Genomic DNA, 17,525 nt, shown 5'->3' on the forward strand with positions numbered 1-17,525 from the left:
TTTACCACACCAATAAGCATGCATATTTTTATGTTCCTTAGGCTTTTCTGTTGCCCATATGTGAAGCTGCAGCCATGCGAAGAGTAGTTAAAGTTTATCAGGAATGGATTCAACAAGAGGACAAACCTGTATTTATGAAAGAGGCTGAAGACTTGGGCTATTCTCCTTCAACAAGTGTCATAAATTTAGTCAGTGCTGGAGAGCATGGTGGTTCTTATCCACTGGAGAAAAATAAACAGGAGGAGGTACTTATTATTAAAATCAAAGGTCCATGTTGATATTAAAGCTTGAATTAAAATTTCAGCATTTAAACCTGACATGTCCTTCAGAAAAACTGACAATATAAGATTCAAATCTCTACTTTTGCTGTAAATCTAGTGTCTTGTCTCTAGTTTCTCATGAATGAAGTTGTATGTCTCTGCTTTGTGGGCCATTCTAATTTTGCTAGAATAATAAGCAGAAAATGACAAGTCAGACATGCATTTATATAGTGCTTTTCAGATCTCAGGATATCTCAATGTGCTTTGTAGCTAATGAAATCCTTGAGTTGTAGTCACAATTGTATGTAATACAGTAGCCAATTTACTAGTTGCCAGAGACAGAACTATGATAAACAGATAATCTGTTCTTTACATGATATTAATTGAAATAAGAATATTGACATTGATGCTGGGAGTAACTCCCTTGCTCTTTGAAATGTTGTAATATACAACAATGGCCAAACTGATGATCAACAGAGAAGCAGTTCTGCTTGCTATAAAACTGTGGAGGCTGCCCTCAAAAACCCAGCAGTCCCTGAATTGTTTTTCCTTTTTCCCAGTTATTTGTGGCTGGATTTTACATGTCACAACTGAACATGTTTTCAAGGTGCAGGGAGGACACTGTGGACAGCCCACTACCTTCCCACCTGTGAGAAACAAAGCTCGCTCACTTCAATAATTTTAGTCCGAGACAAGATCTGAATCAGCAGTATCATTTATTTCACACTTGCAAGTGGGTGTGATGTCCACAAGGCAGGGACAAAACACACTGAATTCAACAAATACTCGATATTTATATAATTTGGTTCCTACATTTTAAAAAAAATTTCATTGCTCCCCCCCGTTTACATCCTCCACTTCCCTAAGACTGGTACCCATTACTCCTGTTTATCTCTTGTCTTATCCAGCCTTGTCTGTGACAAAATGCTTATATCTGGCCTCACAAGGCCGTTTGACCTCATCCTGCTGTGGGCACATCCTTGCCTTCCCATTATCTACTCCCTCCACCTGTGCCGCCCCTCTCAGCATCTTATCACTAAGCCTTTTTAATGGGGTGTGTTCCTGTGTTTCTGTAAAAGTGGGAAACAGATGTTTATACCTATTGTTTATACAGGCATATCTAGTTTAACTACCTCTCTTCACAGCATTTTATCTAGTGCCTGTATTTCTACCATTGTTTTGCAGTCCCGTTTCTTTCTTGCATACATTTTTAGCTAATACAAAAAAACAATTATGCATTTCCTCCACATAGTTCCCATTCTTGTTGACTAAGCTGTTGGCTGAAACAATTACGCACTGGTGTGAGTTCATTTACTTTTTTATAAGCAATTATAATTGCAGAAGTAACATTAATTTACCTATATCCCAAACACCCATATCTGAGCTGCCCATAATACACAAAGTAGGTGGCTGCAGAAATCGGCAGCCTGATTAACATATGCAAATGGTTAAACAGTTGGGTTGTTTACAAGCCGGTTGAACTGAATAATACACTGCCTATGCCATAAAATACATGGCGGTCATTTGGATATGGGCAGCTGGCAGGAAGACACTATAGCTGACTTATACCAACCCTTAGTCTGTAACTTTCTTCATCCCTACGAATCTGCTTTCTAAAACACACCCCTCTCACTTGTTCCTGCTGAGTATCTTTGACTGACTTCACGCTGAAATCCATTGGGCTTTCTCAGTAGGACTGGTTATCAGTATCCACTACTAAGTAAGCTCTTAGAGCTGCTGGCCAATCAGATTGGACAATGCCATAAGGACATTGATTTCCTCTTGTTGAGTAGAAAGAAGTCCAATTCCCTACCACTTTAACCTTGTTCCGCTTGTATGGCTGTTGGATAGTCGCCATCTCTCTTTGTCAGCTGCCTGCTGACTTCTTCAGCGGTTGTAAAATCATTCCTGGGATCACTGACAAGAATGTCTGGATTTCAGAGTTTAATTGCACATGTGCACTCCAAAAGTTGTTTTTCATTTTGCAGAGGTAACATAGACACTGCATTTTGCTATGTTACTGCTACAGAAATATGGGCTAGTGTAAATAATATGCAGTCTAGTACTTATGACTGATCCAGTTAATGTTCTAATTTCACAATTGTTCCATGTCAAGATTTAGAACTTTGTAACAAATTATCGTGGAATATTTCAAAAAGGCAGCACTAAGTTTTCCTCATAATAGACATATGACTTTTAAAAAGGAACATCCAGATTAAGAAAAGCTAAAGATGCTAATACATCAACGATTGAGTTAGGGATATTTCTTTATATTTTTCCGTAGTAGAGTGTTCGGGAAGGATAATTTGGTGTTGTGGCCATTTCATTATTTTCGTGTGTGTCATTTTTAAGTCTGCAGTTCAGATATTTATAATTATTTAACCATACAAGGCACACCATTTTCACCTTTTTAATGTGTTATGTATTAAGGCTTCAAAACATCAAGTTTACAAGTTGAATCCAAAATTTATATTAAGTTAGAAAATCACAATTTAATATTGGTGTTCCCAACATTTGTCATTTAATTTTCAAATGGACAAGGTTAACTTTTCAAAAAAAAGCCTTAATCGTTCACTTAATTACATGAGGTTTCCTAGATTTATCAAGTATTTTTCTGAATTTGATTTAATAAAAGAAGCCTGTGGAGAAACCATGTAAGATTTTGGAGTTCATTTGAACTTCAGTCATAAAATTGTATGAATTAATTGTACAATGTTTTCATTATCTTTTTACATTCTGTAAAACCCATAACAAATACAAAGAACATGCTGAATAAAAGTAGAAGTATTTTCGGTGCTACCAAATATCTGTTTGAATTATTGGTTGACTGGATATGGATCTTTCATTCTGTTCTGTTGACTGAAGTTTTTCTTTTGTGTTCGATATTCCTTATGTTGCATCAAACCACTGAAGCCTGGACCTTATTAACCTATATTAGCCACAAGCCCTTATGTATGATCGGAGACATACTGAACTCTTAATAAATTTATTAATAGAGTCATCGAGATATACAGCACAGAAACATCCTTCGGTCCAACTCGTCCCTGCCGACACAGATATTCTAACCTAATCCAGTCCCATTTGCTCGCACTTGGCCTGTATTCCTCTAAACGCCTTCCTATTCATATACTCATCCAGATGTCTTTTAAATATTGTTCCCCTGGCCGCTCATTGCATGAAAAAGTTGCCCCTTAGATCCTTTTTAATTTTTTTCTCTCTCACTCTAAACCTATACCCTCTAGTTCTGGACTGTTCCACCCCAAGGAAAGACCTTGTCTATTTTCCCTATACATGCCCTCATGATTTTATAAACCTTTCTAAGGTCACCCCTCAGCCTCTGACGCTTCAGGGAAAACAGCCCTGGCCTATTTGAACAATATGTGTACAGTCAGTGGTCAATTTTGGATCAACTAGGTAGTGTATGCCGATTCCTGATTGGTTCCTTAGAAAATAATGCTTATCTTACTAATATCATTTCCTACCGTCTCCCAATTCATTCTTTGACATATCAATCAACTTGTCTCCCTGGCTTACCAGCTCCACACATTTTTAGCAAGAAAAAGTAGCATCCAGTGAACTCTAATGTCTGTTGTATCATGTCTTAATGATATGCTGGTGTCTTAGATGTCCCAGTAGACACATCTGAGAAGATCAAAACAAAAACAAGACCACAAAACTCACCATGGACTCTTAATTCCATACAAACGCACACATTTCCGTAGGGCTCTTATTTATAGTATATAACAAAACTAAATCAGTTTAAAATATTCTTGTGTCTTTGAGTTATAGCTTTACCTCAAGATATTCTCAAATCCATTGGCTTGGGTTTTCATTAGTCTGACTCTTAAACAGCAATTAACAGGAAACCCGTTCATTTACATTTGACCTGGGCCATATGGTTTTCTGTGTTACAGAAACTGTTCTTCAACCAAACATAAACAAACAAGTCATTTTGATTTCGTGAGGAATTAAAGTGATCAATTATTGAAAAGTATCTCAATACTGCTCATTTTAGTAGCACTCTTTGTCTCCTCAGGCAAAGTTTTGGTTTCAAGTCCCATTTAGGGGTTCTGATGATTGGTCACAGATGTAAAATATTAAGCTATTTCTATCACTACACGTATTGTCTATCCAGCTGAGTGTTACCAATGTTTTAACTTTTTTATTTCAGCTTTCCAGAATCTGCAGTATTTTGCTCAAGACTAAGGGTGATCATTTAGAAAAAAACGTTTAGTTGTTTCAGTAATACAGAATTTTGAGTATTGTTGCAAAAAGACATTTTTCATCTTGCAGTCATTGGACATTTTACAAGTACACTAATTTAAGGGGAAAACTGACATGAGAGGAGAATGCTGATTGGTTGGCAAGTGGATTTGATTGGTAGAAGCATTGCCATGGATAATGCACCTATTGATGCTAGTTGGCTGTTAACAACAGGCATTGTTGAAATTTTATACCACGCAAGTTGACATTACCTGGGCATTACTCTGAGAAACAAACAAGCAAATAAATGGCTGTCACCTATTCTGCTGAATTGAAAAAGGTGCAATGTATATACAGATTGTTTTTGTCTGCAAAGAACAGAGCCCTGTGTATTCATAAATGTAAAAGTGTAGGAATTTGACTGGATGCTGGCTAGTAAGTTCACAGTGGAAGCGAGCCAATTTCATAACTTAGGCATCAAACAAAGGAGGATCTTTCAATTATTCCACTTTGAATTTGGATTCAAATTAGAGTACAGGATGAAGCCCATTCTGTTCACAAACATAACCTTCAAAGAAGCCATTAACATCTGTGCTGCAACACTATATCACTTAGCTTCCAACTCCTTACATATTCGCTAACATTTGTGATATTTAAATCTGCATCTGCATGTAAGTATTTCTTTGTTTTAGTGAGCACACTTACACTACACTTACATTCATATTTGAAATGGAACAGTCAAACGAGCTCCCTTTCTTTGTCTGCATTGAGAAATATGCCAGAAGTTTTCTCTATTACTGTGTAATGCAAACCTCACTTTAATCACCAGTATACACATTGGGATTCTTACAATTCCAAATACCATATATTAACTTTTATTAGCAATCTTGTAAATAAAGCTTGAGTAATTTGTTTCAAGCACAGTCCTGACCAGACTAACCATCTTGCACTTGCAAAACTCTCATTATGATATCTAACATTAGATGGGATTCTGCAATTATACATTATTTATTGGATAACCCTAAATGTACAAGGAATTAAGATTTAAGATTGTCAGTCAGGCTTGCATTGTGGTGTACTTGTGTGAATGGTAGCCAAATATTTTAATATATGGGGCCCTGTTTTTTGCAAACAGCATGTATACACACGCCACCTGTTTCAATCAATAATACAGGTGACATCCATTTACTCATTCATTTCTTCAGAAGATGTCCTGATTGACTAATCAAACTCTCTGGGGAAAAATTAGAACAAAGCCTGGATGTTGCCTATCAATCAACTTTACAGGATATATTCACCATGGCAATACCTCAGTCAATCAGAGTCCACTTGTGAACCAGTCAATGCCAGAAATGTCCTGATGACTGCAAGAAGAAAAGCTTCACTGAAATTACTTTTTATACAAAACTAAAAACTTATATTTAGCATTGACATAACATTTTAAAAAAATCTGGAGCATCTCTGGTCTGGCAGCATCTTTGAGGAAAAAGCAGTGTTAATATTTTGGGTCCAGTGACACTTCTGCAGAACTCTAACATCAAATGTATCTTGATTATCATTTTATTTTCTAGGACAAAATGACCAAAACATCAGGTCATGTAAGGAATCTTAGCTGGACAAGGAATTCATCATACCAGAATGCAATTAACAATGCTCCTGAAATTGAGGAAGAGGAGAGGAATGTATGTGCAGGTGTTCAGGCATCATTGCAGGTACACTTAAATGTTTTTCTTCTTTGTCGTTGAGTCAGTTGCAAAATTGCACTGTTTTTCAAAGTTAACTACTACTTAAAGATTTGTAATGGCATTGATGAATTGGCCACCTAATGATTTGGCAGATGAAGTCTGCTAGATTTAATCTTGGAAATACTTTTTCTCTTAACCGTGCATTCTATGAAGTCCATGTCCATTGCATGATAATTTGATGATGTTGTTATTTTGCAGGTTTTTATAACCAACTCAGCAAATATATTACTACTAGAACCTGCCAACGAAATTGGAGTCCTCCTGGATGAGCATGTAGATATGTGTAAACGTGTTCTCAACATCTATAGATACATGGTTGTCCACACAGCAATGAATAAGAAAACCTGGTAAAATGAGAATTTTGTATTGTGACCCTGCAAAAATGTGGTTTACTGCTTTAAGTATTTTTGAAAATGATATTTTGGAATGCAATTTAAATAATTTAAGAAGTGATATGTGCTCAAGTATCAGGTGTCCTTGAAAAGCAATAATTTTCATTGTTTCAAGTCCGGGCTTTTTTAAAATTCACTTGTGGGATGTGGGCATTGCTTGCTGAGCCAGCATCTATCTCATTGCCCTTGAGAAGATGGTAGTGGTGAGCTGCCTTCTTGAACCGTTGCAGTCCACATGTAGGTTGACCCACAATGCCTTTAGGGAGGGAATTCCAGGATTTTGACCCAGTGACAGTGAAGGAACAGTAATATATTTCCAAGTCAGAATGGTGAGTGGCTTGGAAGGGAATTTGCAAAAGGTGATGTTCCATGTATCTGCTGCTCTTTTCCTTCTAGATGGAAGTGGTCATGGATTTGGAAAGTGCAATCTAAGCATCTTTGGTGCATTTTGTACGTAGTACGTATTACTGCTGAATGTTGGTGGTGGAAGGAGTGGATGCTTGTGGATGTAGTGCCAATCAAGCAGGTTGTTTTGTCCTGGATGGTGTCAAGCCTCTTGAGCGTTGTTGGAGCTACGCCGACCTGGGTCAGTGGGGAGTATTCTGTCAAACTCCTGACTTATGCCTTGTAGGTGGTGGACAGGCTTTGGGGAGTCAGGAGTTGACTGACGCTGCAGTGTTCCTAGTCTCTGACCTGTTCTTGAGGCCACTGTTTATGTGGTAAGTCCATTTGAGGTTTCTAGTCAGTGATAATCCCAAAAATGTTGATAGTAGGGTGTTCAGTGTTGGTAACACTGGTGAATGTCAAGGAGTGATGGTTTGTTTGTCTTTTATTGGTGGTGGTCATTGCCTGGCACTTGTGTGGTGCGATCATTACTTGCTACTTGTCACCCCAAGTGTTGATATTATCTAGATTTTATTGCATTTGAACATGGACTGCTTCAGCACCTCAGAAGTCACAAATGGTGTTGAACATTGTGCAAAGATCTAAAAACATTCCCACTTCTGACCTTATGATGGAGGGATAGTAATTTATGAAGCAGCCGAAGATGATTGGGTCAAGGACACTACCCTGAGGAACTCCTGTCGAGATGTCCTGGAACTGAGATGACTGACTTCCAACAACCACAGCCATCTTTCCCGATTCCCATTAATTCCAGTTTTGTAAGGTCTCCTTAATGCTGCACTAAGTTGAATGTGACCTTGATGTAAAGAGTGTCACTCACACCTAACCTCTAGAATTCAGCCCTTTTGACAGTGTTTGAGTCAAGGCTGTAATGAGTTCAGGAGCTGAGTGGCCATGGCAGAACCCACACTGGGTGTCGTTGAGCAGGGTATTATTGAGTAGTTTCTACTTGACAGCACTTTGATGACACATTCAATCACTTTTCAGCAATTTTCCACATTGTTGGTTAGATGCTGGTGTTGCAACTATATTGGAAGAGTTTGGCAAGGGCAGCAGCAAACCTTCAATACTATTACTGGAATGTTGTCTGGGCCCACAGACTTTCCAGTATCCAGCATCTCCAACTGTTTCTTAATATCACATGAAGTGAATCGAATTGGCTGAAGACTAGTGTGTAATGCTGAGGACCACTGGAGGAAGCTGAGATGGGCCACTTGACCCTTCTAGCTGAAGATTGCTGTATTTGTTTCAGCCTTATCTTTTGTACTGAAGTGTGGGGCTCTTCGATCATTGAGGATGAGAATATTTGTGGTTCCCCCCCCCCCCCCCCCCCCCCCCCCCATCAATCATGACTGAATGTGCCAGAACTGCAGAGATTATATCTGAACCGTTGGTTGTGTGATTACTTAGCTCTGAATATCACTTGCTGGTTATGCTGTTTGACATATAAGTAGTCTGTTTGGTTGTTTCACCAGGTTGAGACCTATTTTTAGGTATGCCTGATGCTGCTTCTGGCATGTAATCCTCCACTCACCATTGGACCAGGGTTGATCACCTGGCTTGATGGCAGTGGTTAAGGGAGCCATATGCTGGGCCATGAGGTTGCAGATTCTGTTGCATGTTGATGGCCCGTAGCGTCTCATGGATGCTCAATCTTCAGTTGTTGGATCTGTTCAAAGTCTGAACCATTTAGTACAATGATAGTACCACACACCACGATGGAGGCTATCCTCAATGTGAAGGTGGGACTGTGGGGTGGTTCCCCTTAGCAATACTGTATGGATGTATCTGCAGGTGGCAGATTGGTAAAGATGAAGTCATGTATGTTTTTTTCCTCTTGGTTCTCTCATTAACACTCTAGCAGATATGTCCTTTTAAACCCAACCAGCTAGATTAATAGTGCTGCTGCCAAGTCATGCTTTGTGGTGGACATTGAAATCCTCCCCCAGAGTACATTTCACACTTTGAGTATGCCTATTTCACGCTGTTCCTTGACTAATCTTTGAGACAGCTCTCCCAATTTTGGCACAAGACCCCAGATGTTAGTAAGGAAGAATTTTCAGGGTCAACAGGGCTGTTTCTGTTGTTGTCTTTCTCAGTGCCGAGGTCAACACCGGCTGGTCCATCCAGTTTCATTTGTTTGTTGAGACTTTGTAGTGATTGATACAACTGAGTGGCTTGCTGGGCCACTTCAGAGGGCCCCATTGCTGTGGTCTGGAGTCATATGTAAGCCAGATCAGTTGAGAATGGCAGATTTCCTTCCCTGGAGGAGGTTTGTGAGTCAGATCTGTTTTTCTAACAGTCAAGAGAATGGTCATCAGTTGATTCTTAATTCTAGATAATTTTTATTGAATTCAAATTCCACCATCTGCCACTGCAGGATGTGAATCCCGGTTCCCCAGAACATTTGATGAGTTGCTGGATTAATAGTCTGGTGATAATACTACTCACTGCCTCTTTCTGATGATGAATTGATGAGATAAACTTTCTCTGATCAGTCAGTAACTCAATTATTGTGTCAACAGGATAGTAGAACGCAAGCTAGAAGGATTCAAGTTTCTTTTTCCAACAATTCCTATGTTCAGGGTTGTTGAGGACCAAATCCTGTAAGGTTCAGAGCTCAAACAGGTTGTATGAATGTCATGTTTAAACAGACTGTATATTCATTCAAATTATTTTTGGCGATCTCACTCTGTAGCCCAAAGCATAAAAGCAATAATAATTAGACTTTAATTATAACTAAATTGGAACCTTCTCCCTTCTTTTCGTTCATTACATGCCTTTGTCAGATATTCCATAAGAGTAGCTGCCATGTATATTGGAGCTATTTCAAGTCTCCAATCAACACGTGAAATTCGGAACTTAACCACCCATTTTTGGATAAAGGTGTTTTATTAATATAGTAAATGGAAGTGTGACAGGAAGTTTGATATTTTAAAAATTAAACTATGGAATTCCAAATAGGTCAAGTTAAAATAAATACTATATAACTTATCCTATTATACTAATTCAGGCAGAGTAAGATAGGTCCATAAGATAATACCAGTTAGTAGCCAATTGATGGTTCATACAAAACTAGGATAATTGGTGATTATCTTGAATGCATTTACATCTTGGCATGTATTGTTCTCCAGTCTGCTCAGCTATAATGCAGTAGTTGCAATCTCGTGCGACCTTCTGTTATAGAAAATTGCGCAATATAAATAACAGGCCCTGCGGGGAACCACCAAATATATCAGTAAATATTGAAACATAAACAATAGTTAGCCCATCACAGACAATAGCACAGTCTAAGTAAGTGTTAAAATGACAATGAGGACATTAAAAAAATGTTGGGAACATGGTGTCTCGTGAGAGAAACTGAAGGAAATCATTATTAGGAAATGGTGTTGTGGAAATTGATGGTATTAAAGGCCAATAAAACTCCGGGCCTGATAACCCACATTCCAGAGTAGTAAAGGAAGTGGTTCAAGAAATAATGGATACATTGATGATCCATTCTACAGATTCTGGAGTAGTTCCTATGGATTGGAGAGGAGGTAATGTAATGCCACTATTTAAAGAAAGGTAGATAGTAAAGAGGAATTATAGATTGGTTAGCCTGACATTGGTAGTGGGGAAAATTCTAGAATTCATGTTTAAATATTTAATTACAGAGCACTTGAAAACACTGACAAAGATGGGGTAGATTCAGCATGGATTTATGAAAACAAAATCAAGCTTGACAAATCTATTGGAATCTATCGGAAGGATGCTGTGAAGCTTGAAAGGGTTCAGAAAAGTTTTACAGGGATGTTGCTCGGGCTGGTGGATTTGAGCTATAGGGAGAGGCTGAATAGGCTGGAAATGTTTTCCCTGGAGTGTCAGAGGTTATGGGGTGACCTTAGAGAGGTTTATAAAATCATGAGGGGGTGTGGATAGGGTAAATAAACAAGTTCTTTTCCCTGGGTTGGGGAAGTCCAGAGTGAGAGGGCGTAGGTTTAGGGTGATAGGGGAAAAATTTAAAAGGGACCTAAGGGACAACTTTTTCAAACAGAGGGTGGTGCATGTATGGAATGAGCTGCCAGAGGAAGTGATGGAGGCAGATTTAATTACAACATTTAAAAGGCATCTAGATGGGTATATGAATAGGAACGGTTTAGAGGAATAAAGGCCAAGTGCTGGCAAATGGGACTAGATTAGTCAGCATGGATGAGTTGGACCGAAGGGTCTGTTTCCATGCTTGTCATCTCTACAACTCCATATATTTTATTGAAATAATACAATAAATTTTAACACTTGTTGAATTTGCTGAGTTACAGTACTGTATTAAGGCAGGAGCTGAGGGTCACCATCAGCATCATCATTGCTTTCAGGAGCAGTTCAGAATGCAGGATTATGACGAAAGAAAATATTTAGTCCCAAAGTGGATGGCTGTCATTCATTGTCCTCGGACTGTTTCTTGGAGATTCGCTTAACAAAGGCATCTGGGTTTTGCTGCTGAAGAAGCTATTCATAGGGTGCCAGATAAGACTTTGACATGAACTGCTATTCTGCTGCATTCTGCATTGTAGTCATTGTCTTCTAAGTGGTGCAACTGCTTCTCAAATTCCCTCAGGATAGAAGACAAAAGAAAAGTAGAAAGTTCTCGTGGTGCTTATCCTGGACTTCATCGTCTTCACCTCAAGTTTCAATTTCCCTGCAGCAATAAGTTGGTGTAGATCAGTCTCCATTTCTTCAAATCCAACTTACTTCTTTGATTGCTGGAAGCTCCATTGATGGTTCAACCCCTTTAAAATCATGAAGAAAATCTGGAGAAGCTTCTGCCAATCAGCTTCTTGAATGTGTGCCTTAAGTAATAAGCTTTAAAAGCTGCTATTGCACCCTGTTCCATGGGTTGAATGAGAGAGGTTGTTTTCGGTGGTAGAAATAGCACTTCTATGTTTTCAGAAGGCTCACCAAAGGATGGATTGATGCAATTATCCAGAAGGAGGAGAAACTTGAAATTGAAATCTTTTCTCCTACAATAATTTCTAAAAACATCCTTGAAATTTTTTTTTCCTAATTCACCAATTGCGTTACAGCCAAATTGAGTTGACAAAACTTGTGTTATAGGAGAACCACCTGTCCCATTGGTTGGTACTGTTTGATACCCCATTAGGTATGCATAGATGGCTCCATTGTGTATTGCGATGATGCATTATATCAGTGTGCATTAGGTTCTGAATGATGCATCTTGTATAACAGTTGAAATGGAACCAACACAGTGTTAATCCACCAGCATCCAATTATTTTTAAAGCGTCGTCCTTCTAGTAGTCATGCAGCTGAAAGTAAATGAATTTTGATACTGTTATTCAACAAATCTGATACCATAAGCATGATACATTTTGTGTATCGGGTGTATGACTGGATAAAGTAGCCTTTCTTCAGAAAGTGAAATCTCAAAATGTGAGCCTTTGGTGTCATAGCCTGACTATTACTTTCTGTTTTTCTTTAAAGGGAACAGTTGTTGTTGGTTCTGTTGAGAATTACAGAATCTGTTATGAAACGACCGCTGCAAGTACCACCATTATCTCAAGGGAGAAAGAATTCAGTGTTAGCAGGGAGGCTTGCTACACCGCTCTTTCGGGTAAAGCGTGTATCTGGATCAAATTTTTTTAAAAAGTATACTGTGTTTAGTAAATGAAGTGTTTTAATGTTTGGAAGAATTTGGGTTGAAAAATCATATTTTACTTGTAAATTATGCTGTGTTAACAAATGCAAAGATTCATTCTGCTGGGAATAGGTCACTCAGGGCTTAAAGCATGGCAACAATAGTTTCTCTTCCTTTGTTTTGTTTTGAAATTATTAGTTAGAGACCATGTCCTATTTATTGAGATTTTGGGGATAGTTTTATATACAAATAAGAACTATCAGTAATACAGTGCAAAATTGAATGGAGTGTATAATGGCTAACCTACGTATTCCTGCAAGTTATTGCATGAATTTGCAAGTTGAATGTTATTCCATATATTTCTGAAAAAATCTGCAACATTTTCCCTCCAGAATATTTTGATTTGTTTAAGGATGTGGGGTGTAAGAAAGCAACCACATTTTCAAGCAAGATTTACAAAAAATTCTTAAGTTGCGTTAATGGTATGGTAACTCCTGTAATGGTCACCTAGAATTAAATTGCTTGTAAATATTGTGAATTATTTCCGGGTAAGAGAAGATTTGGACATTTAACACCGGCTTCAACTGTAAATAAGCTGACTTTTCAACAAAAATAATATGTGCAATTAGAATTACCTTGGCTTTAATGAGAAAATCTTTGTGACCCTGAATAGATTCTTGTCAAAGGCTTTCCAAATTCTGCCCTCCTTTATTCAATAAATGTTTTCACATGACCTTCATTTGCATTTCTAATAACAAAAAGCTTTTGGTGCTATTTCACAAGGTGGGAATTACAACTTGTATTTTTATAAATTTCATTCTAATACAAGCTAATAAAATAGCAGAAAAGTTATTGTTCTTCATCTATAGTGTGAAGGCAATGAAACTCGAATATGATGAGGGCCTATCCCTAGATTTTGGAAACTGAAAAAAATATAAAAAGAATAAACTGTGAAACAAAAGAAAATAAATAGGTGGCATGGTGACTCCGTGGTTAACACTGCTGCCTCACAGCGCCAGGGTCCAGTGTTCAATTCCATCCCTGAGTGACTGTGTGGAGTTTGCGCATTCTTCCTGGATCTGCATGGATTCCATTTGATGCACCGGTTTCCTCCCACGGTTTAAAGATGTGCAAGTTAGGTGGATTGGCCATGCGAAATTGCCCTGTAGTGTCCAGGGATGTGCAAGCTGGTGGATTAGCCATGGTAAATGCAGGATTATGCTGATACAGTGAGGGGATAGAGGTGGTCTGGGTGGGATGCTCTTCGGTGGGTCTGTGTAGATTTGATGGGCTGAATATCCTTTTTCTGCCCTGTAGGGATTTGATGATTCTCAGTCTGCACCAAATCTACACCACAAATTCCAAATTTGACATCTATTTGTCATAACACTCAAGCCCCATTGTCTGCACTGTTTGGGTTATGATAAGTTTTTATGACTTAATACATCAACTTGTATTAGAATTAAGTAAAACAAACAGTAAGTTGTGATTCACACCTTGTGAATTAGCACTGGAAGATTCTTGTATTATTATAAATGCAAAGAAGTACTTTTGAAAAAACCACTAATTGAGTAAAGAAGGACAGAGTTTGGAAAAAGTCCTGACAAGAACCTTTATTCGGGTTCGCACATAGATTTTTCGCATGAAAGCCAAGGAAATTACAATTGCACACATTATTCTTGTTGAAAGGTCTAAATTTATTTTCAGTTGAAGCCTATATTAAGTTGGTCTCTTATTCAGGCACAATTCACAATATTTGCAAGCAACACAATCCAATAGGTGCTACTATATCAAAAAGGCAGTTTAAGAATACTTTTTTTAAAGCCTTTTTCCATGAAATGTGGTTACCATCATGCCCTGCACTGCTGCCACCAAATATTCTGGAGGGACATGTTTTAACAACTTCCATTCTTAGCTATGCTACCTCAAGAATTGACTGAGGTAACCATCATGTCTATAGAACTGGTTACATTTCCCATCACGTTCAGAGGAGGTGGTACATTTTGTTTATTCTAAAATTATTCATGTACATCTAAATATCAGCATGAATCAATTATCTCATTTCTGTATATTGACTTTTATTGCAAGAGGAATTAGGTATAGATGCAAAGAATGGTGAGATTACGCTTGGTGTTCAGTTTTGGCTTCTTCATCCAATGAAAGATGTAATTTGACATAGATGAAGTACACCAGCATTAACCAGACAAGTCACTGGGATAGTAGGATTGCCTTGAGACGAGTGATTAATGAAATTCTGCCTGTATTCTCGGTTGCTTTGAAACATGAGATCAAATTTTAACATTTAAGATGCTTACAGGTTGTAATGGAATAGGATGCTCCTCTGGCTGGTGAATGTTGAACCACAGTGCACAATCTCAAAATAAAGGGGTAATCATGCTTGATATTCCTGCCTTAACCATTCTCCCTCCCTCTTTCCATCTGTCACCCCACTGACACATCCCAACCCATCCATTTCCCCCATTCCCTCTCCCCACCTGTCCCCCCCCTTTCCCTCCATTTGCAAAGATGGCAGATGACTGACAATGATTTTTAGATTCTGAAACAGACTTAGCAGATTTAAAGTTAGCAAATGTATAACTGCTATTGAAGAAAGGACGGAAAGAGAAGACAGGGAACTGCAAGCCTACAGTCAATGGGAAAGTGCTGAAGTCTGTTACAGTAAAGTTCTCATTATCTCGTACCTAAGCATCTGGAATTCTCATCCAACCAATAAAGATTTCAAGCAAATTTATCAATTTATAGAATTTTTTGAAAAGTGTCTATTTGAACTTAGTGCACCAAGTTCCAATTTGTGTATATTCCACCGTATGTTAAGTCTCCCCCTCTCATATAGACACCAGTAGAAAAGTGGTTAGTTGAATTTGTGAGTAGATTATATCCAAAATCTTTCATCTATTAGTCCTTTGTGACCTAAGAAGACTCCCATGCAAGACTAAAGTGAAAATTTATTCACTTTAATGAAACCTTTAAAGTGTAAAGTGAGGAGCTTAAAGAATTTGTTGTGAAATCCAAGAGTGTTAAAAGCATGTTCCTATGCTTGAAGATTTGGATTGTGTTTTGTATGAAGCGGTCGGACATTACATGTACCTCTGGATGTATGATAGTGGAAAGTGTGAAGGAATTTTATGAAAAGTAGCCATGTCGCCTTAAGGTACTGAATGGGCTCTGAAATGTTGATGAATAGAAATCTGTGGATATCAAATCAGCTGATGATGAGGAGCAGCAGGTTGCAAGAGATTCAATGTCCTGAAAGTTGATGAGCAGTAAAACTGCTTTACTGTAGAAACTGTAATGCAGTTTCATCTTCCACATTCAAGCATGTAAGCACAAATTTATTGAAGAGGCTAATGCGCCTAAATCGCCATCTCCTCAGCCTTCAACATTATCTACTGCTCACAATGCGAGTGCTAGTTCTGTTGACAATCTTGGTGAAATATTGTCAGAGTTTCCAGAACACAAATTACTGTTGGTTTACATAATGAGCATCAAGGTGGCAGACAGAGCTAAATGTAGAGAAGTGAGGTTATTCACTTCATTCACAAGAATAGAAAAATAAATGGTTTGAAAGGGTGTGTAAAGGGTCTCTTGTAAATAGAGACTTGGCTATACCTGAACAAGAAACAAACTTAGCACGCAGTGCAAAAAGTAACACTGCAAATGATGGATTGGAAGGGGAATGGAGTACAAAAATGAAGTCATAATACTACTATTGCGTGATCTTTGATGAGACCACAACCAGAATACTATGTAGAATTTGGTCTCCAAATTTAAGGATTGGATACAATAGAGCAAATATTCACTTGATTTATCCCTAAGGATAAGAATGTTATCCTATGATGAAAAGCTGATTAAATTGGGCCTATATGGTTGGGAGTTCACAAACTACGATAGCCTTTCGCACAGTAACAATTCTATTTGGTCCATAATGTCTTCGTTGCCTCTCTGAGTGTTTTTGACTTGGTACCAGTATTGCGCCATTTCCCCATAATCCTATCTTCTTGAATACCACAATTAAACCAGCCTCCATCACAGTTCCTGCAGTGTATTCTACAACTGTGTATGTGTGTGTAGAGCAGTGGGGTATGGGGGTGGGGGTGAATAGGGGGAGCACAGGTGGGGGAAGGAAGGGAGAGAGAAATTCACACATTGGATTTGTTTATCTTTCAAAATATGTTAAATCTGTATACTTTAGTTCTTGATATTCTTAGAAGTGGGAACTTTTTCTCCCTCAAGATCTTGAAAATTTGTATCAGACCATCACCTCCTTTCCAAGCAAAACAGTTCCAATTTCTCCAATCTGTCCTCATAACTAAAATTTCATATCCCTAAAACCATTTATGTAAACTTCTGCACCCTTACAATGTGTTCACATTGTTGCCAGTGCTGTTGCAACTCTATTGCAACTTAGTGATGCTGTTCCAAATACTTGCAACATCCCCATAAACACCCCCTTGGCAAAAAAAGGTAAAATCAAACACAGGTTCTTACAGGAGAGATGTCAGAAAAAGAGGATCAGCGTGGAGCTGTTTCTTGGACCAGAAGCCTCAGAAAAAACCCAGGAGTTCTGAACATCCAAATTGCTAAAACCAAACTCAGTCAGAGAAAGCTGAGTTGGGAGAACTGGCCGTTCCCCTTTCATTGTACACGTATTTTTTAACTTGAAAGCCTTTTGTCTGAGGAGGTATCTGTTAGCTTTAATCAAATTGGGCCTAAATCCATGCAAACCAGACATATTGTGGAATCTATGCATTTATGACCCCTGTGGAAAGAAAAACAAGGAAAACCTAACCTTGTCAAAGGAGCAGCATTGTCACACAGGTCCAACAAAATCTCCTTGTTCTTTTACTCCATGCCCCTATTAATGCA

The 17,525-nt window shown here is 38.3% G+C and overlaps 1 protein-coding gene across 9 annotated transcripts in view; it reads left to right on the forward strand.

The window, feature by feature from the left end:
* The window catches only part of ralgapa1 (Ral GTPase activating protein catalytic subunit alpha 1), a 319,967-nt gene that overhangs the window by 73,242 nt on the left and 229,200 nt on the right, over positions 1-17,525 (forward strand). For all 9 annotated transcript variants that reach the window (XM_060829079.1, XM_060829081.1, XM_060829087.1 and 6 more), the window contains exons 11-14: positions 42-245; positions 6,035-6,175; positions 6,407-6,555; positions 12,485-12,614. In XM_060829079.1, coding sequence (XP_060685062.1) covers positions 42-245; positions 6,035-6,175; positions 6,407-6,555; positions 12,485-12,614 — 624 coding nt within the window. The remainder of the gene's footprint in view (positions 1-41; positions 246-6,034; positions 6,176-6,406; positions 6,556-12,484; positions 12,615-17,525) is intronic.

The sequence above is a fragment of the Hemiscyllium ocellatum genome, chromosome 8 (genome assembly GCF_020745735.1).
Source record: "Hemiscyllium ocellatum isolate sHemOce1 chromosome 8, sHemOce1.pat.X.cur, whole genome shotgun sequence".
Lineage (NCBI taxonomy): Eukaryota > Metazoa > Chordata > Chondrichthyes > Orectolobiformes > Hemiscylliidae > Hemiscyllium > Hemiscyllium ocellatum.